The sequence below is a fragment of the Cervus canadensis genome, chromosome 16 (assembly GCF_019320065.1).
Source record: "Cervus canadensis isolate Bull #8, Minnesota chromosome 16, ASM1932006v1, whole genome shotgun sequence".
In the NCBI taxonomy this organism is placed as follows: Eukaryota; Metazoa; Chordata; class Mammalia; order Artiodactyla; family Cervidae; genus Cervus; species Cervus canadensis.
This window is the reverse complement of record NC_057401.1, coordinates 3,758,906-3,779,672: the sequence shown is the minus strand read 5'-3', so window position 1 is coordinate 3,779,672 and position 20,767 is coordinate 3,758,906. Positions and strand designations below refer to the sequence as shown.

The following is a 20,767-nucleotide window of genomic DNA, read 5'->3' as shown; positions in this document are numbered from 1 at the left end:
TGAACAAACTTTTTGACCAACCCAATACTTATATATATTTTCTTTTTCATATTCTTTACCATATGGTTTATCACAGGATATTGAATATAGTTCCCTGTGCTGTCCAGGAGAACCCTCTTGTTTATTCATACTATATGTAATGCTTTGTATCTGCTGACCCCAAATTCCCAATTCATCCTTCCTTCAACTCCCTCTTCCCCTTAGCAACCGCAACTCAGTTCTCTATGTCTGTGAGTCTATTTCTGTCTCATAGATAAGTTTATTTATGTCATATTTTATTTTTATTTTTTTTTATTATTTTTTTAATATTTATTTGGCTGTGCTGGGTCTTAGTTGTGGCATGTGGAATCCAGTTCCCTGACCAGGTATCAAACCCGGGTCCCCTGTATTAGGCGCACGGAGTCTTACCCACTGGACCAGCAGGGAAGTCCCTATTTATGTCATGTTAGATTCCACGCATAAGTGATATCATACCATATTTGTTTCTCTCTTTCTGACTTACTTCACTTAGTACAATAACTCTATGCCATCCATATCGCTGCAGTTGGCATTCATTTTTTGTGAGTGAGTAGTGCTCCATCATATCTCTATCTATATATGTACACACACACTGTGTCTTTATCACTTATCATTCATCTGTCAGTGGAATTTAGGTTGTTTCTGTGCTTTGGCTGTGAATAGTGCTGCAGTGAACATTGAGTGCTTATCTTTTTGAGTTAGAGTTCTGTCTGGATATATATCCGGAAGTGGGGTTGCTAAATCATATGGCAAGTCTGTTTTTGGCTTTGTGAGGAACTTCCTTACTGTTCTCTCAATGGCTGCACCCGTCTATATTCCCACCAACAGTGTGGGAGGGTTCGCTTTTCTCCACAGCCTCTCCAGCATTTGTTATTGTAGATTTGTAGATTTTTTTAATGATGGCTATTCTGAACCATGTGACGTGATATTTCATTGTAGTTTTGGTTTGCATTTCTCTAGTAATTAGTGATATTGAGCATCTTTGCATGTGCCTGTTGGCCATCTCTGTGTCTTCTTTGGAGAAATGTCTCTTTAGGTCTGCTGCCCTTTTTTCAATTGGCCTGTTTGCTTTTTGTTGTTGAGTTGAATGAGCTGTTTATTTATTTTGGAAATTGAGCCTTGTCAGTTGCGTCATATGTAAATATTCTTTCCCAGTCTGTGGGCTGTCCTTTCCTTTAGTTCATGGTTTCCTTTGCTGTACACAGCTTACACTACTTGTGATTCTTGGTCTAGGCACCAGCTCCTACTTCTGTGTGTTTTTAATTTTAGTAACACCTTTATTGAGATATAATTCACATACCATACAAGTCAGTGGTTTAAGGTATAAAATTCAGTGGTTTTTTAGTATAGTTAGAGAGTTGTGCAACCATCACCATAATCAATGTGAGAGCCGTTCATCACCCACGTAAGAAGCCCTGTGCACGCTAGCAGTCCCTCTCCACTTCTCACTCCCTCTCAGTGCCCCTGCCCCAGCCCTAGGCAACCACTTCTCTGTTTTCTGTGTGCATAGGTTTATTGATTTTGGGCTTTTCATATGTGTGGAATCATATACTATGTGGCCTTTGTGACTGGCTTGTATTATGTTTTTATCACCTCCTCCCCTGCTTGCCTCTTCTCTCTCCTTTTATTTTCTCTCCTCTCCCATCTCTCTTCTCTTTCTCTCGGGGTTAGAGCTTGAAGGGAAGTCCGTAAGTAACGGAGAAGCAGTTGGGTGCAAGCCACAGCACTCAGCACCTCACAGGCTGTGTCTCCCTTAATCATGTTGTCATTTACTCTTAAGAGGCAGGAATGGTTCAATCCCTGTTTTTCAGATGAAGTTGTGGCTCAGAAAAAAGGTGCTATTCAAAGTCACACAGCCAAAAGGTGACAGAGTCAGGATTGGAACCTTGTCTGTCTCCAGGTTAGAACCAGATGTATTGACAGCCTGCTGTTTATCTGCCCAGGATTTGAGGGTCTCAAGAGGCTAGAGAGCATATCTGTTTTTACTTCTGTACCCCTGCAGCTAGCACAGTGGCTGGCACATGTGGACTTGCAATAAATCTTGTTAAATCAATGAAAATCCATCTCCCCACTAGCCTCCCGCTAATACCCAGAAAACCAGGGAATGTTTTCCTCTTCATTCTCGCCTCTGACCCTGTCTGGTCCACAGTAGGTACTCAGAGAGCCGTTCCTTTATGAACACACATTTGAATGAATGAAGGGTACAGAGAGTGAGCAGATGGTCTTGAACCAGTGCATGAGTGTGGTATGTGTCCTCAGGGTCTTCTTTTTGGCGGTGCGGGGGCTTCCTTGTGGCACGTGGGCTTCTCTGGCTGCCGTGTGTGGGCTTCGTTGCCCCACAGCATATGAGATCTTAGTGCCCTGACCAGAGACAGAACCCATGTGCCCTGCTTTGGAAAGCTGATCTTTTTTCTTTTTAACTTCTTATTTTATACTGGGGTGTGGCTGATTCTGAAGCTGGAGCTCCAGTACTTTGGCCACCTGATGCAAAGTGCCGACTCATGGGAAAAGACCCTGATGCTGGGAAAGATTGAGGGCAGAAGGAGAAGAGGGAGACAGAGGATGAGATGGTTGGATGGCATCATTGACTCAGTGGACATGAGTCTGAGCAAACTCCGGGAGATGGTGATGGACAGGGAGGCCTGATGTGCTGCAGTCCATGGGGTCACAAGGAATAGAGTCAGACAGGACCACGCGACTGAACACCACCACTAGCTGATTAACAGACAATGCTGTAAGTTTCGGGTGAACAGTCAGGGACTCAGCAATACACGTGCATGTATCCATTCTCCCCCAAACTTCCCTCCCATCCAGACTGTGGGAGGTGGATTCTTAACCACTAGACCACCAGGGAAGTCCCCTAAGGGTCTTCAGTCCCTTTTCTAGACCTCCAAAGCACCCACCATTTTTCTCCAGCTCCGACAGCTCCTGCCTCCCTCTCTCTTCTTCTCACGTCCCGGGACAGTGGCCCAGTGAGCCCAGGAGGAGATGCTTCCCATAGGTACATTGTGCACCTCTCCACCACTGATTCTGCCCAAGCTGCCCCAGAAACTTCTTACGCCCAGTGTTCTTCAGTCCATGCAGACATCAGGGGGGCTGTCTGAAGTGGTGTTTAAAGAACCTGAGTTGAAGCCTCTCAAACTTATTTTTATAAAATTCAAATCCCAATTCTCACAGAGAAACTGAGGGGACAGGAGAAATACCTCCAAGACTCTAAAAGGGTTTTTATCTGGTCCTATTATTTTTCTCCCAATCTGTTCTTACTAACTTCAAGTCCACAGAGCAAACGCTCAAGATATCCTGCTTGGGCTTCAAGATAAATTCTATGCCCAGTTCTCCCATTTTGCTGTTATTAACATGTACGTTATTCTGATGTGAAACATCTTTCCAGATCAAGGGCTGTTCCTCCTCCCACCACTGATCAGCCTTATTTTCACTGCTTTCCTCTGAACCCCTGCCCCACCTCTCTTGCTGTCTCTGCCTTTAGTTGTTGTTCAGTCACCAAGTCATGTCTGATTCTCTGTGACCCCATGGACTGCAGCACGCTAGGCTTCCCTGTCCCTCTCTGCCTTTAACCTAGTTCTTAGCCCACCACCTGCTTTCTCATGGAAGGCACTCAAGGCCATTCTTTGAATGAAACTTGGCATATCAAAATCCAACTTATTCTTCACATCCCTGCTTCGTCTGGGAAGCCTCCCTGGGTTCACAATGGTGTCCCTTCTCTACCCTTTTGGTAGTTTCTGTGGGTCTGTGTGGGCTTCCCAAGTGGCTCAGTGGTAAAGAATCCGCCTGCCAACACAGGAGGCATGGGTTTGATCCCTGGTTTGGGAAGATCCCCTGGAGGAGGAAATGGCATCCCACTCCAGTATTCTTGCCTGAAAGATTCCATGGACAGAGGAGCCTGGCAAGCTGCAGTCCATAGGGTTGCAAACACATACACATGCACGATAGGTCCATACATTTCAGTCCTTAACGAAGGGCAGGCCCTTATTTGTGTCCATAATGCTTTCTTGTTTTAATTCTGTTTTTGGCTGTGCTAGGTCTTTGTGATTGCACACGGGCTTTCTCTAGTTGCAGCGAGCAGGGGAGTCTTCCCAGACCAGGGATCAGACCTGTGTCTCCTTCATTGGCAAGAGGATCCTTATCCACTGGACCACCAGGGAAGCCCCATAATGCTTTCCTGACATGAGGAATGAATGTTATTCTCCCCCATTCTTCAGTGATTGACTTTTGAATTCCAGTCATCTTCCCTCAGCACATTGAATAGATTATTCCATTCTCTTCTTGCATCGACCGTTGCTAGTGAGGTGCTGCCAGCCACCTGTTCCTTGTTCTCTTTTTCATTAGCTGTCATTACTCTGATTTTCTCAGGGGTTCCTCACTGTCTTTAAAATGCTGACATTTCTCTAAAGCATGTCTAGGTTCCTTTCTTTATTTTCATCCAGCTCAGCATATGGTAGATCTTTTCAATTGTAGGACTAGGAGATCTACCTATAAAATTTCCCACTTGTACATAATTAAATATTGACTATCTTCACTCTTTTTATTCTTCCCCTCTGGAATGGTTATGAAGCAATATGAGAACTACATGTCTCTTCACTTTCCTTTCATATTTTTCATCTTCATCACTTTGTTCTGCATTCCTGGCATATTCTGCTTCATCTTTTAGTCCATTAATTGTTTTTTAAACAATTCAGTCTCTTTCTTATTTTATTTCAGCAATTATCATTTTTATTTCCAAGAGTTCTTACTGATTATTTTTCATAGTTACCTGTTCATGTTTCACAATAGCCTATTCTTTCATGATTTCTATACTGTTCTTTATCTGTCTAAGAATATTAAATGTGTTATTGTTCATGATCTCTTTCCTCAATGTTAAATCCTTTGCAGTGGTGTTGGTATTTATTTCAGTTCTTTTCATGGTGTTAGTACTTGGGCTCTACAAAAAGAGGCAACAGACAGTCAAAAGCCCAGCTGGGGAGTATCTCCAAGGGGCTGGTTGACTTCCAGTGGCTTCGGTGCCAGATTAGAGACTATGAGCAGTGTCATGTCCCTGACCCAAGCTTACCTTTCCACTGTTTCCACTTGTGAGCAATCACTTCGTTCTCTCCACCTGCTTTACAGAAATGGAATGACGGGCACAGCGGGGTCAACCAGCATGGTTGCTTCTGCCCTGGTATCCCAGTTAATCAGTCCCTGGTGGCTTGCCCCTGGACCTCACTAATCCCAGATTCTACCTCCTTGAAGCCTGGCAGGCCTTTTGCGGCAGAACCCCCTGTAGCATTCCTGAGCTACTGCCCCCACTTACAGCTTCCATCCATTCCTGGTCCACTCACTTCTTCTCTGCCTCCTTCTGAGCTTGGCTTTGTGTTTGTTTATTCGTTTCCTGGCTTTATTGCACTAAAAGGAAACTGCTGTTCATTTCATCTCCCATCTTGAAACCAGAAGTCCGCTTTGCAAATTATAAAAGTGTTTTGTTTTTTTCCCCAAGAGTGCTGAAAACCATGATAAAACCTTTTCCTTTAAGACTACGAGTTTCCAGCATTTTCTGCAAACACACACCACTGTTTGAGCATGCCAGCTAACAGGACATTTGCTGATAAGTACCAGCACTCATTGGCTTAGAACGTTACAAAATCCACCCGGGAATCCCAGACATTGTGCTGAGCATGAGGGCTGACTATGTGTCATAGGGAGTGAGTGGATCCCTGGGGTTTTCTGGGGTGCTGTGGAGTCTCCCTTCAAGGCCCCACCCCCACTTCAAGCAGACCCATTTCCCTTTCTTGTTTCTGGCTTTTATCCTGTCTGTTTTTGCTCAAGCTGAGCCAATAAATAGCTCACATACCCAGCATTCTTTTCCAGAAGCACAGATGTAACCCATCCTTGAAACTTCTCTGCTTTATTGCTCTATGATGTTGGCATAGGTTCTGCCAGTGGTGACTTAAAGGACTCGGGTGAGAAATAGTTGTCCCTAGAGTTTTTGGTTTAACCAAGTACTCTTCTCTTAACACGATAAACACTGTTACCCTTTGTTTTCTTCTCTTTCAGTTTTGCTTCCTGGTTCAGTTCAACACCATCTTAGTGTTCAGAATTCATTAATGGAAGCACAGTATTCTAGTGGTAGAGCTATAGGAATACCTTAGTTCTTTGTGTGGTCTGTGTATCTTCAAGCATGTTTTACTAATGATGTTATGACGATACAGGCACTTATCTATGCCAGGTCCCTTATATCCTTGATAACTAATCTTCACAGAAGTCCCAAGAAGTTGATGATATGTTCAGCCCATTTTATACATGTATTTGAGACAAAGAGAGGTTAGGTAAATGTCCAAGGTTACATAGCTAGGAAGTGGTGGAGCTGGGATTTGAGCTTAGATCTCTCCTGTCTTAAAGTCCATGCTCTTTTCTTTCATCTCCATTCTTGTGATTTTGCATTTGCTTTTACAAGCCAACCTTGGAGATATTGCAGGTTAAGTTCCAGACCACCACGATAAAGCCAAATTACAATAAAGCAAGTCACGTGAATGTTTTGGTTTCCCAGTGCATATAAAAATTATGTTGGAATTCCCTGGTGCTCCAGTGATTAGGGCTCTACGCTTCCACTTTAGGGACGGTGGGTTCAGTCCCTAGTCAGGGATGTGTTAAAGATATGCTTGCCACGTGCCTGCTGCATTCCCAGTGCTCTTCCATGAAGTTTAATTACTAGTAGATAACACTTTCCCTTCTTTACCAAAATTTACCAAACATTTTGGAGCCAAACACAGTGGAGCCAAAAAAAAAATGTTACGTTGACACTACACTGTAGTCCATTAAGCTCTATGTCTAAAAAAAATGTGCAGACTTTAGTTTAAAAAATACTTAATTGCTAAAAAAATGTTAACAGTCATCTGAAGCTTCAGTGAGTCATAATCTTTTTGCAACAATGACATCAAAGATCACTGATCACAGATCACCATTACTTATATGATAACAATGAAAAAGTTTGAAATATGGTGTTATTCAGTCACTAAGTCCTGTCCGACTCTTTGCAGCCCTGTGGACTGCAGCCCCCCAGGCTCCCCTGTCCTTCACTATCTCCCTGAGTTTGCTCAGATATATGTCCATTGAGTCAATGATGCTATCTAACATCTAACATCTAACCTCTGCTGTCCCCTTCTGCTTTTGCCTTCAGTCTTTCCCAGCATCAGGGTCTTTTCATGAATCAGCTGTTGGCATCAGGTGGCCATAGCATTGGAGCTTCACTTTCAGCATCAGTCCTTCCAATGAATATTCAGGGTGATTTCCTTTCGGATTGACTGGTTTGACCTTCCTGCAGTCCCAGCAATTCTCAAGATCCTCTCCAGCACCACAATTTTGAAAGCACCAATTCTTTAGCCCTCAGTCTTCTTTATGGTCCAACTCTCACATCCATACATGAATACTGGAAAAACCATAGCTTTGACTATATGGACCTTTGTTAACAATGTGACGTCTCTGCTTTTTAATATGCTGTCTAGGTTTGTCATAGCTTTCCTTCCAAAGAACATGCGTCTTTTAATTTCATGGCTGCAGTCACTGTCCACAGTGATTTTGGAGCCCAAGAAAATAAAATCTGTCACTGCTTCCATTTGTTCCCTGTTTGCCATGAAATGATGATACTGGATGCCATCATCTTAGCTTTTTGAATGTTGAATTTTAATCAGCTTTTTCACTCTCCTCTTTCACCCTTATCAAGAGACTCTTTAGTTTCTCTTCACTTTCTGCCATTAGAGTGGTATCATCTACATACCTGAGGTTGATATTGCTCCCAGCAATCTTGATTCCAGCTTGTGCTTCATCTAGCTCAGCATTTTGCATGATGTACTGTGCATGTAAATTAAATAAGCAGGGTGACAGTATACAACCTTGTCATACTCCTTTCCCAATTTTGAACCAGTCAGTTGTCTCATATTCAGTTTTAACTGTTGCTTGACCTGTATACAGTTTTCTCAGGAAACAGGTAAGGTGGTCTGGTGTTCCCGTCTCTTTAAGAATTTTCCACAGTTAGTTGTGATCCACAGAGTCAAAGGCTTCCCTGATGGCCGGGTAAATAATCTGCCTGTAATGCAGGAGACACAGGAGCCACGGGATCGACCCCTGGGTGTGGAAGATCCCTTGGAGGAGGAAATGGCAACCCAGTTCAGTATCCTTGCCTGAAAAACCCCATGGACAGAGATGCCTGGTGGACTACAGTCCACAGGGCGGCAAAGAGTCAGACAGGACTGAGCGACTAAGGACCGGCACAAACACACGTGCACAGTCGGGGGCTTCAGCAGGATCACTGAAAAAGAAGTCAGCGTTTTTCTGGAATTCCCTAGCTTTCCCTATGAGCCAAGGAATGTTGGCAAATTGATCTTTGGTTCCTCTGCCTTTCGTAAACCCAGCTTGTACATCTGGAAATTCTCAGCTCACATACGGATGAAGCTTAGCTTGAAGGATTTTGAGCATAACCTTGCTAGCATCTGAGATAAGGACAACTGCACAGTAGTCTGAACATTCTTTGGCATTGCCTTTCTTTGGGATTGGAATGAAAACTGACTTTTTCCAGTCCTATGGTGAGAATGACCAAAATGTGCCAGGAAGATATGAAAGGAGCAACTGCTGTTGAAAAAATGGCACCAATAGACTTGCTTAATGCAGGGTTGCCACAGACCTTCAATTTGTTTAAAAAAAAAAAATGCAGTGTCTGTAGAGCACAGTCGAGTGAGGCCCAGGAAAACAGGTGTGTCTGTGTTCACAGCAGCTCTTCGCTTCTCTCTAGTAAATGAAGCTACCCTCCGTGACGGGTAAGAACATAGGTACATGGGGGCTTCACGGGGGTCCAGGGGGCCTGCGTTCCACCCCTGGTCAGGGAACTCGATCCCACAGGCTGCAACTAAGATCACATGCTGCATCCAATGTTTACAGCTTCTGCCACGGTCCCTGGTAGAGTATAAGCTTAACAAATCCTCACTGATGTATTAATTTGATTACTGTTCTGTTTTCATTTGCTCATGTACATACTTAGAGCTGTTAAATTCACGGATGTGCCAGCAATGACTTGTATGCCAAGAATCACCTGTAATCATCACCAGAGCTAGCATGTGTTGATAAGGTGCTGGCGACTTCCATTTCTCATTACCCTTTCCCGGAGAGACTCCAGTGGGACGTGTTAAATATATGCCTGCCACGTGCCTGCTGCGTTCGCAGTGCTCTCCCCTGAAGTTTAATTCCTAGTAGGTAGCATTTTCCCTTCTGTACCAAGTGCTATTGCACACACTCCCTTCTGTGGCCATCATGGAAACCCTGCGAGTGGGCGTGCTTCTTCTTCGCCTCCTCTCTGTTTCGTGGCGTGGCGTCTCAGGCCCGGGGCTGGCCGGGGCTGTTCAGGCGGCCAGAACTGAGCCCAGCCTCTGCTCCTGCGCTGGGTCTGTGGCTGCCCTTCCTGTCTGGTCTGGGCAGCAGAGTGCAGCAGCAGAACTGCACCCACAGCCCTCAGCCTCGGCGGTTTCTCACCTCAGGCACCATTTCCCTCCCTCCGCCCCGAGCAGGGTCCACTTTCCAGGGCAGGGCTGGGTTGTGGTAAAGACTTACCTACTCCCCAGCCTTTGACTCCCACCTCCACCCCTGACATTCTGTGTGAGCCTCTGCGAGTTCTTCAGCTCTCATGGGGCTCAGCTCTGCATCTGTACAATGGCGTGAAAATCCCTGTCTTCTCGGGCGGTTGTAATCATTAGTCAGCTCTCCCGTGCACAGAGCCTGCTGACGTATTGCTGTGCATTAGTTTGCTCTGGCTCCCCTCACAAAAGACCACAGACTGGTTGGTTTAAACAGCAGAGGTGTATTTTCTCATATTCTTAAGGCTGGATGTTCCAGGTCAAGGTGTCAGGTTTAGCCTCTCTGCTTGGTTCACAGCCGGTCACCTCCCTGGGTTCACACATGGTCTTCCCTCATGCTGGATGTTCTGTGTCCTAATCTCCTCTTATAAGGATTAACAATTCACGACCCCACCCCAATGACCCCATTTTAACCTAATTACCTCCTTAAAAGTTCTGTTTTCAAATATAGTCACAGTCTAAGGTAGGGAGGTTAGGGCTTAGCGCATGAATTTGAGGGGCCTCAGTGCAGCCCATAATATGGAGCATGTACACCTTTCACCCGTGTGAATTCAGCCACATGGTACTAAGCCAAAAGGAGACAGGAAACATAAGATCTTAAATAATATGAGTGATTATACCCACCATTCCAGTCAATGAGTGTGTGTCCCAGAGGGAAAGAGAGATGAGAGGGGAGTCTGTTTCAGCATCAGTTCCCCTGTATCCAAACATGAGCAGGTGTGACTCCCACAGTTAAGGATGCACATTTTTCATACACCTTGCCTGTGAACACCAGCCAGCTTCTTTGTCTGGTGCTCAACCAAAGGAGCAATGACCAAGGCTAGTTTGGACTGTCCTGGGGGTTTGTCTTCAACCACTTCAGAATTTTAGCAGACACTGCTGGTGGCCTGCACTGCATCCCAGCCTCCTGACTGCTTCCCACCTCCTATGCTCGCCTGCGGGCACCACCCAGAAAGGGGGAAGGTTAATGTCCAGGCGGTGGGACCAGGAGTCAGGAGGTCAGTGTCCCCACCCCCAGTGTCTGATTCTGCACTGTCTCTCATAGGGTCCTGTTGGATTAAGCCCCACTGGCCTAGAGCCTTAACCTGTTCCTAAGTGGCTCTCCCTTCCCTCACTTGGGCTTCCTGGAATCATCTCTCGAATTAACTACCTACACCAGAGTTCATGTCTCAAGGACTGCTTTTGGGGGAATCCAAAAGTAGACAAGCACCTACCCCTGTGTAAGATGTTTCTTATATACAGCAGTCTCCATGGATGGTCGCCCCCCCCCCCCCATAGATAGGGTCTGGGAACCTGCAGAATGTAAACAGTCTCTGATTCTAGAACCTCAGTTGCATGTGGTTCTCCCGGCCCATCCTGGCCCCTGGCCCTGCCTCCATTCTTACTCTGCTTTCCTCTGCCTTACCTTTCAGGTGATTGAGAAGAACTTAAGTGGCTGGTGGTACATTCAGATCGAAGATAAGGAGGGCTGGGCCCCAGCAACCTTCATTGACAAGTATAAGAAGACTAGCAATGCCTCGAGACCCAACTTTCTGGCTCCCTTGCCCAACGAGGTGGCACAGCTCCGGCTGGGGGATGCGGCAGCAATGGAGAACAGCTCAGGCAGTGAAGCCAGCGGCCCCTCCCGGCCCCTGCCCGATGCCCCGCACAGCACGGGCGACTCGGGGACGCCGTGGGCCAAAGACTGGAAGGGTGGTAAGGAGGTGCTGAGGAAGGCGTCTTCAGACACGTCTTCATGTGCAGGCTATGAGGAGATCTCAGACCCCGACCTAGAGGAGAAACCCAGCCTCCCTCCCCGAAAAGAATCCATCATCAAGTCGGAAGGGGAACTACAGGAGCGGCAGAGGATGGAGCAGTTCAGGGGTTCTTCACCCAAGCCACCTGGCATGATCTTGCCAATGATCCCAGCCAAACACGCCCCGCCGGCCCGGGACAGCAGGAAACCAGAGCCCAAACCTGACAAAAGCAAGTTGTTCCAGCTGAAAAATGAGATGGGGCTGGAGTGTGGCCACAAAGTGTTGGCCAAGGAAGTGAAGAAGCCCAACCTGCGACCTATCTCCAGATCCAAAGCTGACCCGCCAGAGGAGAAGCCAGAAGCCGTTCCCCAGAACCTTTTCTTGAAGTCTAAACCTCAGGTTAGACCAAAACCAGCTCCTTCCCCCAGGACAGAGCCACCTCAGGGCGAAGACCAAGTGGACATCTGTAACCTCCGGAGCAAGCTCAGGCCTGCCAAGTCCCAGGAGAAGGCCTCCGTAGACGGAGAGAGCAGCCACCAGGCGGGAGGAGGCCAGGATGGGGCCTTCGGTCGTGGCTTCCCTCCAGGGGAGGGGCCTGGCCGTCCCCAGGACAGGACGAGCAAGCAGGAGGGGCCCAGCCCAAAGGAGGCGCCCTGCAGAGCCCCTCCGAGGCCAGCCAAGACCACGGATCCTGTGCCCAAAAGCGCACCGGTCCCTCTCCAAGAGGCTTCCCTCCAGAGACCTGTGGTTCCGCCTCGGAGACCGCCACCCCCCAAGAAAACCTCCTCATCATCTAGGCCCCTTCCAGAAGTCAGAGGGCCCCTTCCAGAGGTCAGAGGTCCACTTCCAGACGTCAGAGGGCCCCTTCCAGAGGTCAGAGGGCCCCTTCCAGAGGTCAGAGGGCCGCAGCGGGAGAGCAGTGAAAGCAAGGCAGCTTCTGCCCCAGGCCGGGCCCTGCTTGTCCCTCCGAAAGCCAAACCTTTTCTCTCCAACTCCTCAGGGGGCCAGGATGACATGCGAGGCAAAGGTGGGCCAGGGCCGCGGATGATGGGCAAGTCGGGAGAAAACAAGGAGAAAGTGGCTGCAGGCCCCTTCCCCAACACCGACGGCCCAAAGGACTTGTACGTGGCCGTGGCCAACTTTGAAGGCGACCAAGATACCAGCAGCTTCCAGGAGGGGACAGTGTTCGAGGTCCGGGAAAAGAACAGCAGCGGCTGGTGGTTCTGCCAGGTCCAGAGCGGGGCCCCATCCTGGGAAGGGTGGATTCCTTCCAACTATCTCAGAAAGAAGCCCTAGCCGCCTCCTCTCATGCCTGGAGGTCTTGCGCGTCCCTGCTGGCTTTACCCACATATTTAATATGCCTCTTAATTTATCATCCTCCACGCAGCGTCAAAGGAAGGAAGACTGGAATACTGTGGTTTCTTTCCTGGGTGGAGAGTGATCCCTCCCATCACAGCATCCCCTGGAGGCTCCGAGGCCACACCCCTTTCTCTCAACATCCCTGCCTTAAGGCCAGTGGCATTGCCGCCCAGCAGCTCCCTGCCCACCCAGCAGTGGGACCCTGACTCTCTGAGGCTTCTGGGACCAGAACCCATCATCTGGAGAAACTGCAGAAAGGGTTTCTCGTTGCTCGGATCAGAGTCCTGAGAACGTCCCCAGCTTCCTACCCAGTTCATTCATGTCCAGCGACTTGATTCACTCGCCTCCCAAATGCCTGGTCCCAGAAAGAACTTTCTCGTGTAGAAGTCGGCTCCACTGCTGGTCCCAGGGAGGTGTCCTCTTCTCCAAGGCCTCAGGTCCCCGGGCCTCTCAGGTTCAAGCAGCTGCAGCCACCCCAGGCATGGGGCCTGGAGGCCCGCCCAGCCGTCCTCCCTTCTGTGCTGGGACCCTGATCAGTTCTAGCGGAGTGCTACCAGCTCCAAGCATGCTTCACTTTCCTGCTTCAGACTCTGGTCCAACCCAAGGCATTTAAACAAGAGTCCCCAGTCTGCTTTTGGGGGGGCCTTTCACTTCTGCCTCCCTAGTACAAAAATCTCAAAGTTTGTTTGAGAAGGGGGACCCTTCACAGGCCACGCGCCTTGGGAACTCCTCTTTGCTGAGTAGCTAATTGGTGCCAAACGCTGTCCGTGGCGCTTTCCCTTCATGTGGAGCCCTCAAAATAGCCCTCTCTGACCCAGTGTACCTGTTTTATAGATGAGGAAACTGGGGTTCAGTGTGCCCCAGGGCACGCTAGCTGGGAAGAGGAGGGAAGGGGGTGTGAGTCTAGGCTGGCCTGACTTCCATGCCTGTTCCCTGTGACAGCCAACCAGAAGGTGGAGAGGGAGATGCCGGCGGGCTGCCCGGGTGTGCATCAGGGGGCGACGTGGCTGCTCCCACTCCCACCACCCCTCCAACCCCTTGTGGCATCTGCTGAAGGCTGCCCTGCACCCCCACACCACCCAGGGGCTGCCCAGCACCCTGGTGGTGCCACAGAGCCCTGCTCCCTGCTTTTGTGCTGGTGCCCCCCAGGGGATAGAGCATATGAAGCAAGGGGAGCCAAGGTGGTCTCACATGCCAGTCCCAAGGGGCCCCCGTGGCTCAAGGGCCAGCGGCTAGATCTCCAACAGACAGCAGAGTTAAGCAGTAGCCCCACAGGGGGTCCAGGGGCCAGGCAGAACCTCTGTCTCTCCTGCTGCTTCCTGCTGCTCTCTGGTCCTTGAAGAGCAGTTTTCTTTCTTTTCTTTTCTTTCCATGCACTCTCCCTCTCTGTGGTCTCGTGGGAAAGAACCCAGGGCAGCCCTTGCACCCATTTGACTGATGTGGCTCACTGAGGCACACAGAGACACAGCTCCAGAAGGAACAAGAATCAGGACCCAGGGTTTCTGGCTCCTAGCCCGCAGTCTGTGGCCCAGGTTGCCTGGGCTGGGGTGGGGCTGGAGAACCACGTGAGAGGGCAGCACCCGCCCTGTGCCCCCCACTCTGCAGGACAAGTAGTAGCCCCGTCCTGCCCCAGAGACTGCCTCAGAGTCGTCATCTGCTGCGTGTTCTTGTGGCTTCCGGGGGGCTGCTCGCAGTGCCGAGGACTGATGTGCAAACAGTCCTCTTCCGCCCTCCCCCGACTCCCGCCCCCCCGGCACCCCCCTCACTGCCACGTGGGCTGTGGATGCTGCTGCAGGAGAAGGAGCCTCCCCTGGTCCACAGGAGCATCTTTACTCCTTCCTTCAGCAGGTCTGTACATCCCCCACCCCAGAGTCTGGGACAGGGCTCCAAGCTTCCCTTGCAGCACCCCCTTGGCCCTTGGCCCTGTGCCCAGAACTGTAGGGGGTCAGTAGCAGCCAGGGACAGGAGGCAGAATGGGAGAGGGCCCCCCCCCCCTCCAAGGTCCCTTCATTTGGGAGGAGGCCCCGTAGCATGTTTCCCTGAGTTTTTGACCCACGTTGGTTTAAACACCATTTGTGAAGCTGTTATGTGGGATTTGACTACCTTTCAAAAGACAGAACTCTCAATTTTTTTTCTCCAATTCTTTCTCTGCCTTCATGAAAGTTTTCTACTATTTTGTGAGCGCCTACTATGTGCCAGGCGCTGAGTATAGACCAGGCCATGGGTGGCTCCATGTCTGGCTGTGAAGAGCTTGGGCTCCTGGGTGCAGATTCCACTGCAGGGGTTTGTCTTTGACCTTGTCTCCTCCTCCCAGGGGTCAGCTAGGTGGGAAGGACAGCTTCTCCCCTTCCCAGGGCAGAAAGTTTTCCCTGCACTTGAAAGAATTTACCTTTTATTATTATTCTGACATGAACTGAAGGTACTAAAGCCACGCTTCTCTCTGTTCACCGTTCTTTCTTGAGGATGCCTCTGCAGCCTGAGTCTCGTGTCTCCGCTCTTCCTGTCATGGTGATGGCCCTTTCCCAGGCAGCCGCAGGGGATGCTCCCGGTGACCAGGAGCTGTCCCTCACTGTCCTCACCTGGGGATTCAGGTTTACACCATCCGGGACTGTAGCCACCACTCTGTGAGCCTTTGATGGAACAAATGCAAACTTCCTGGACCTGGGGTCGCCACCGTGGCACCTGTCATAGGGATGGCGTGGGGTCATGGGAGTATCTGCCGTGCCGAGCACCGGGCGGGTTACCGGTGCCTCAACACTCCCTCCTTTAACTTCCTCCTCACTTCAACCCTGTGAGGTGCATAGGATCAGCCCCAATCTGCAATGAGAACATTGGGGTTCAGAGGATGAAGTCATGTGCCCAGCGTCATCCAAACAGTGACCAAGCCGAGACTTGAATCCGGGAGTGTTTCTCCCCGGAGCCCGTGACCTTTCCTCTGCCATCAGCAGTGAAACGACGGTGCTTTCAGGGAAGCAGTGACCCTCCTTCTTAATTTAGATTTTTCCTCCCCGGCCCCACAGTCACACATGTCAGTAGGTCACAGGCCAAATGCCAGTCCAAAAAAGGCAGGCATCCTTGGGGTGGCTCTTTTATCTTATGTCCTAGGGCAAAACTACAGCTCGTGGTAGAGCCAGATCTTTGGGAAAAACAGAGTTTTAGGACCACTGCTTGATAAAATAAGCCTTTGCCCAAGTTTTTTACTCTGGATTTATTTGCCATTTGATGGATTTATGTCCTGGTCTCAGGGTGAGACTTGGGGAGAGCTGGGCTGCAGCTCAAAGCGCTTTTAATCCCTTGCGCTACCAGAGCCTCGCTGGAGCCCTGCCAGGCTTCCAGTAGGTGTGTTAGGCGTCCTCCACAAAGCCTCTCCCTGTGATTGGTTTATTAGGCCAAATTCTTGGCCTTAAAACATTTCTGGGCCCACTGGGGATTTCCTCATCAAGTAGAATGTAGGAAAACAAACTCGCCACATTAAAGGACCAATGCCAAATCTCCCCCAAAGTTTGGAAGGCCCTGTGCTTAGGCTGAGATGGGACATTCTAGTATTTACTCGGTTTGTTCCGAGTGGGATGGAGAAGAAATGGCTCCTGCCCTCAAATAGCTGCCAAGTCAGCACCGTCAAGGGCAGGAGCGTGCGTGCCTCGGCTCAGCTCCCATTCTCTGTTCCCGAGTCTCAGGCTGCTCTCTGGGAGGTCTTGCCCTTCACTTTGGGCTGTGACATTGGACACAAAACAGCCTGAGTCACGTGTGGCAGTCTTGTCCCCTCCTCGATTGTCCAGGCCCATCCTTCAGGGCTTCTGCTGCAAACAGCCATATATACCATAGACCAAAGATGACCTGTCGTCAGACTGTGGGGCCTGAAAGAGGAGGAGACTGGCTGGCACTGAGGCCTGAGGGTGCAGAGAGCCCTCCCTTGGCCTGGAGGAAGTGCTCCTGCCTTGGCTAAGGGTCTCACATCCGATGCGCCTCAGCCCGTGAAGATCATGGAGCTGTGGAGTTGCAGGGTTAAATCCAGTGGGCTCCAGGGTGGTCCAACCCCAGATTGTACCATCCAGCCCTGTGGGGGCCATGTCTGCTTTCTGCTGCCACCTTGCCAAGTTCTCAAGCCACCCACTGTGTGTCAGCATCCTACCTTCTCTCCCGTTTTTATCTATCCTCCAAAGTCAGCCTTTTTGGCTCCAGTCAGAGACAAGGGACTCAACCTCTGTCTTTGAAGAGACCAAACCCAGTGCCACAGCCAGCATCCTTCGCTTTCGGGTCTTCTACAAACATACGGAAGGAGGTGCCCCCGCCAGGCTTATTACAGCAATAAGCAATTCTAACACAACTAAAGGTGTCCATATTTTATCCCAGAGTGTGCCTGTCTACGCCACTGTGCCCAAGAAATTGTTAGTAGCCACACCCCCTTCATTCTCAGGGGGTGATGACACAATGGTCACCTTGGCTACAGCCCACATTTCCTGCTTCAGGAAGCCACTGAGTAACTAGGCCGTTTCTGGCATGCCTTCAGGAGCAGTGGGCACTGACAACATTGCCCACCTGGTGTCTGCTCCCAGGATGACGCTGGAGGTCTCTGGGTATCTCAGCACTCCTCATACCCGTGGCAACACAAAAATATACGTGAGCATATATAATGTGAGGGGGAGGGGTGAGGAACAATGAATTAGCTGTAGCATGTATAAACTATATACTTTACCATTAGACTTTTTCCTTTCTTTCTTTCTTTTTTTTTTTTTTAATAAAAAAGAGTGCTTGACTGGTTTCAAGCTTCATTGTGAAGATGTGTCTATGGATTTTATTTGGCTGAAGAAAGGGTGAGTAGCTTTGTGCCCTCACATCTTGGCCTGGATTCGAAGATCAAAAAACGAGCCTGTGTGAGCTCAATTTGGGCATTGCACAGAAATAGGGCTCTTGTGCACTTTGATTCTTTTAACTGCAGCATTCAGAAACCAAGAGAAAACTTCCCTGTATTTGCTGGGTGTCTCCTCCATCTTGGCCCGGTGTATAAAGATGGAAAACTTTATGTGTCCGGGGAGTTTGGACCTTTCTGGGATTGCCTGCTGATGGGCAGGGAGGTGGTGGGTGTAGTCAGGGTTGGGACTGCCCAAGCTCCTGGCTCCTGGGAGGCGGAGAGCACTGCCTGATGTTTTAAGGCTTTCCCAAGGGCTGAGCTAAGAAAAAGCCAACCACCAGTGTGGAGCCTCCTTGGTCCCAGGTGAATCTTTAAACAAAAGGACACGACCACCCACCTTCCTAAGAACAGAACAATGGAACCAAGCGGAGTCCCTGCACAGAAGAACTTAAAGGGGGAGCGTTTATATACAATGTTCATCCCGCCTTGGAGGAAACAGTCTAAAGCAGTGATCTGGTGCATCTTAAGAATCATCTTCGTTCATATAGTAAACTCTGTTCCCATAAGAAAAGTCATTATGTGGTTTACCCCCTACTCTTTCCCCTCCCATCTCCCCAAGAAGCATGTTCTCCCAAATCTCCCAAACCAGGAGCGCTTAGTCACAAGAGTACAACTGGTAATGGACGTGGCATGGCTTCCAGGGGCAGGCGCACAGCGGCCCCAGAGCCTCATGGCTTGGGATGGGAACTGGTCAGGAGTTATGACTTTGTCTCTTGGGGGTCTCTTACCCATTCCACTCCTTCTGGTCTGCCTTGGCACTGGCACACTCACCAGTCTTTCTATCCTGTTGCAGGAATGCCATGCCAAGCACGAGCCCGCTCACCCACACCTGCAAACACTCCAAGGGGTCATGGTGAACTTGGTCCAGAACTCATGTTGAGGGACCACTCTTCTCCCATCCCTTCTCTAGTTCATGTCCACCTGCTCCAGGTGTGACACCTCATCATCTTGCAACCCCCTTGGCTCCCAGTCACCGGTTCTCAAATTTTGGTGACCAGAAGATTTAGTCAGGGAGCTTGCCAAAGTATGCATGCCTGGGCTGCACCCCCAGAAGGTCAGAATCAGCAGGAATCTGCATCCTTTAAAAGTACATCGTGGGACATCCCTGGTAGTCCAGTGGTTAAGACTCTGCATTCCCAAAGCAGGGGGCCTGGGGTTGATCCCTGGTCAGGGGACTAGATGCCACATGCAGCAACTAAGAGTTCACATGCCACAACTAAAGATCTAAGATCCCACGTGCTGCAACTAAGACCTGGTGCAGCCAAATTAAAAAAAAAAAATTTTTTTTAAGTACATTGTGAGGAAGTGGTCTGCATGCTGCACGGTGAAGAAATGTCCAAATTCAGCTGCTTGCCTGTCATTGTATGAGTGTTCAAAAATGGTGCTTCGTACTAGTGTGATCATGTCACCATTATTTTTCTGAGCATTTGCTGTGTGTCAGACCTGGGGGCACATTGCCTACACTTTTATTTCATTCTCAGAATGATCCATGAAGTAGATACCTGCATTTTATACCTGTGATGGTGCTAAGTTTCAGGAAGGTGAAGACACTGGCTGAAGGTCTCGCACAGCTAGTACATGGCATGTCTGACCCTAAAACTGACTTTTTTACCCCATAATATGCCTCCTCCCAAATGCTAACCTAGGCACATTTCTTATCCTGATGCAATTCTCTCCTGGATTCACAGTCATATTCAAGAACTACTTTCTGTTTCCAAAACCTAATGCTGCAATTAAGGGGGAAAGGCCTACTTTTTGTTGAGTACATGCTGTTGTCTGGTTGTGAGTGTGTGTGCTCCGTCCATGCCGACTTTGCAGCCCCGTGGACTGTAGCCCACCAGGCTCCTCTGTTCATGGCATTCGCCAGGCAGGAATCCCAGAGCAGGTTGCCGTTTCATGTTCCAGGGGACCTTCCTGACCTGAACCCAGCTCTTGTGTCTCCTGCGTTGGTAGGTGGATTCTTTGCGACTAGCACCACCTTGGCTAGTTACCTTGTACATATTCTCTCTTCAATCTTCACTGCAATTCTCCTAGGTAGGAATTATACCCATTTTATAGATGAGGAAATTAATAGTCTGAGAAGTTGTTCACAGATTGTCACAGCTAATATGAGGATGACCTTGGATCTATAGGTCCTTAATAGAATAAAACCAACAAACCCCCACATCTATAATTTTTTCAGTCAGCATTTTCCAAAGTGTGCCTTCCAAAACAAATGTCAACACATAATGAAATAAGTGTCCTGTGAACACATACATTTGAGAATTGCTTGGTAAAATTAAGTTATTCAGTTTTTGTTTGGTGGGGGGGGGGTTACTTGTTTTATTCTGTTTTTTTGCAGAACTCTTTGGAGCTCCTTGTGTAAAAACATGTAGTATGACTATCTGAGAGGGGGTTTATTTATAGCTAGTTCTTCAACTGTGCTAGACTAAAACCACAAAGCATCTAGCAAGAGTACTATTTCATGTCATAAATTCTGGAAAAGGTCAAATTTTACATTTCATCTCTACCTTGAGTTCTGAACTCAAACTGATCCCTCCTAATTCCAGCTGTAACTCCACCCCTCCCTGTAGCCTGGGCTTCAAGCTATCACTCACAGCATCGTGACTACAAAATATTAATGCTTCTTTGAAAGGACCCATGAACTTCAAGGCTTCCTATTTGCTATTGGTCTAACTTGGAGCTCTCTGAGTGGATTTCTCCATAGCAAGATCACCACTCAAGTAGGAAACTTCAGAAAACAGCCACCGGAAGTGGAATTTGTTTTCTAGCTCATAAACAAGTTTTCCTTCAGAGACCTGTAAATTAATGGCAGCGTTCTCTGTTTCACTTTCAACTGCAGGGAACTTTACTTGACTGTACGTGTGTGTGGCTGAGGTTCCCTGCAGTTGAAAGTGAAACAGAGAACACAGTTTATTGTAGGATCTGGGCTTCCTGGGTCTTAAGAGGAGAAGAATCTGGACTTTACTGACTTGCTTTTGAATGCTCTGAACTGATCATCAAGCATTAGATCCTGGAGGCTGGGGACCCCCAATATACAATATTGTCAGGTGGAAAATTCTCACACCCCGTGCCTGGGGCTCCTTCCCACAGGAAGGGAGAGCTCCATTCGCATACTGCTCCAGCCC

General features: G+C 48.8%; 1 protein-coding gene across 1 annotated transcript in view; it reads left to right on the top strand.

Annotated features, from left to right (window-relative positions):
* Positions 1-17,506, top strand: part of SH3PXD2B (SH3 and PX domains 2B) — a 116,634-nt gene extending 99,128 nt beyond the window's left edge. The window contains exon 13 of the mRNA XM_043488887.1: positions 11,045-17,506. Coding sequence (XP_043344822.1) covers positions 11,045-12,664 — 1,620 coding nt within the window. The 3' untranslated portion in view covers positions 12,665-17,506. The remainder of the gene's footprint in view (positions 1-11,044) is intronic.
* The last annotated feature ends 3,261 nt before the right edge of the window (positions 17,507-20,767 follow it).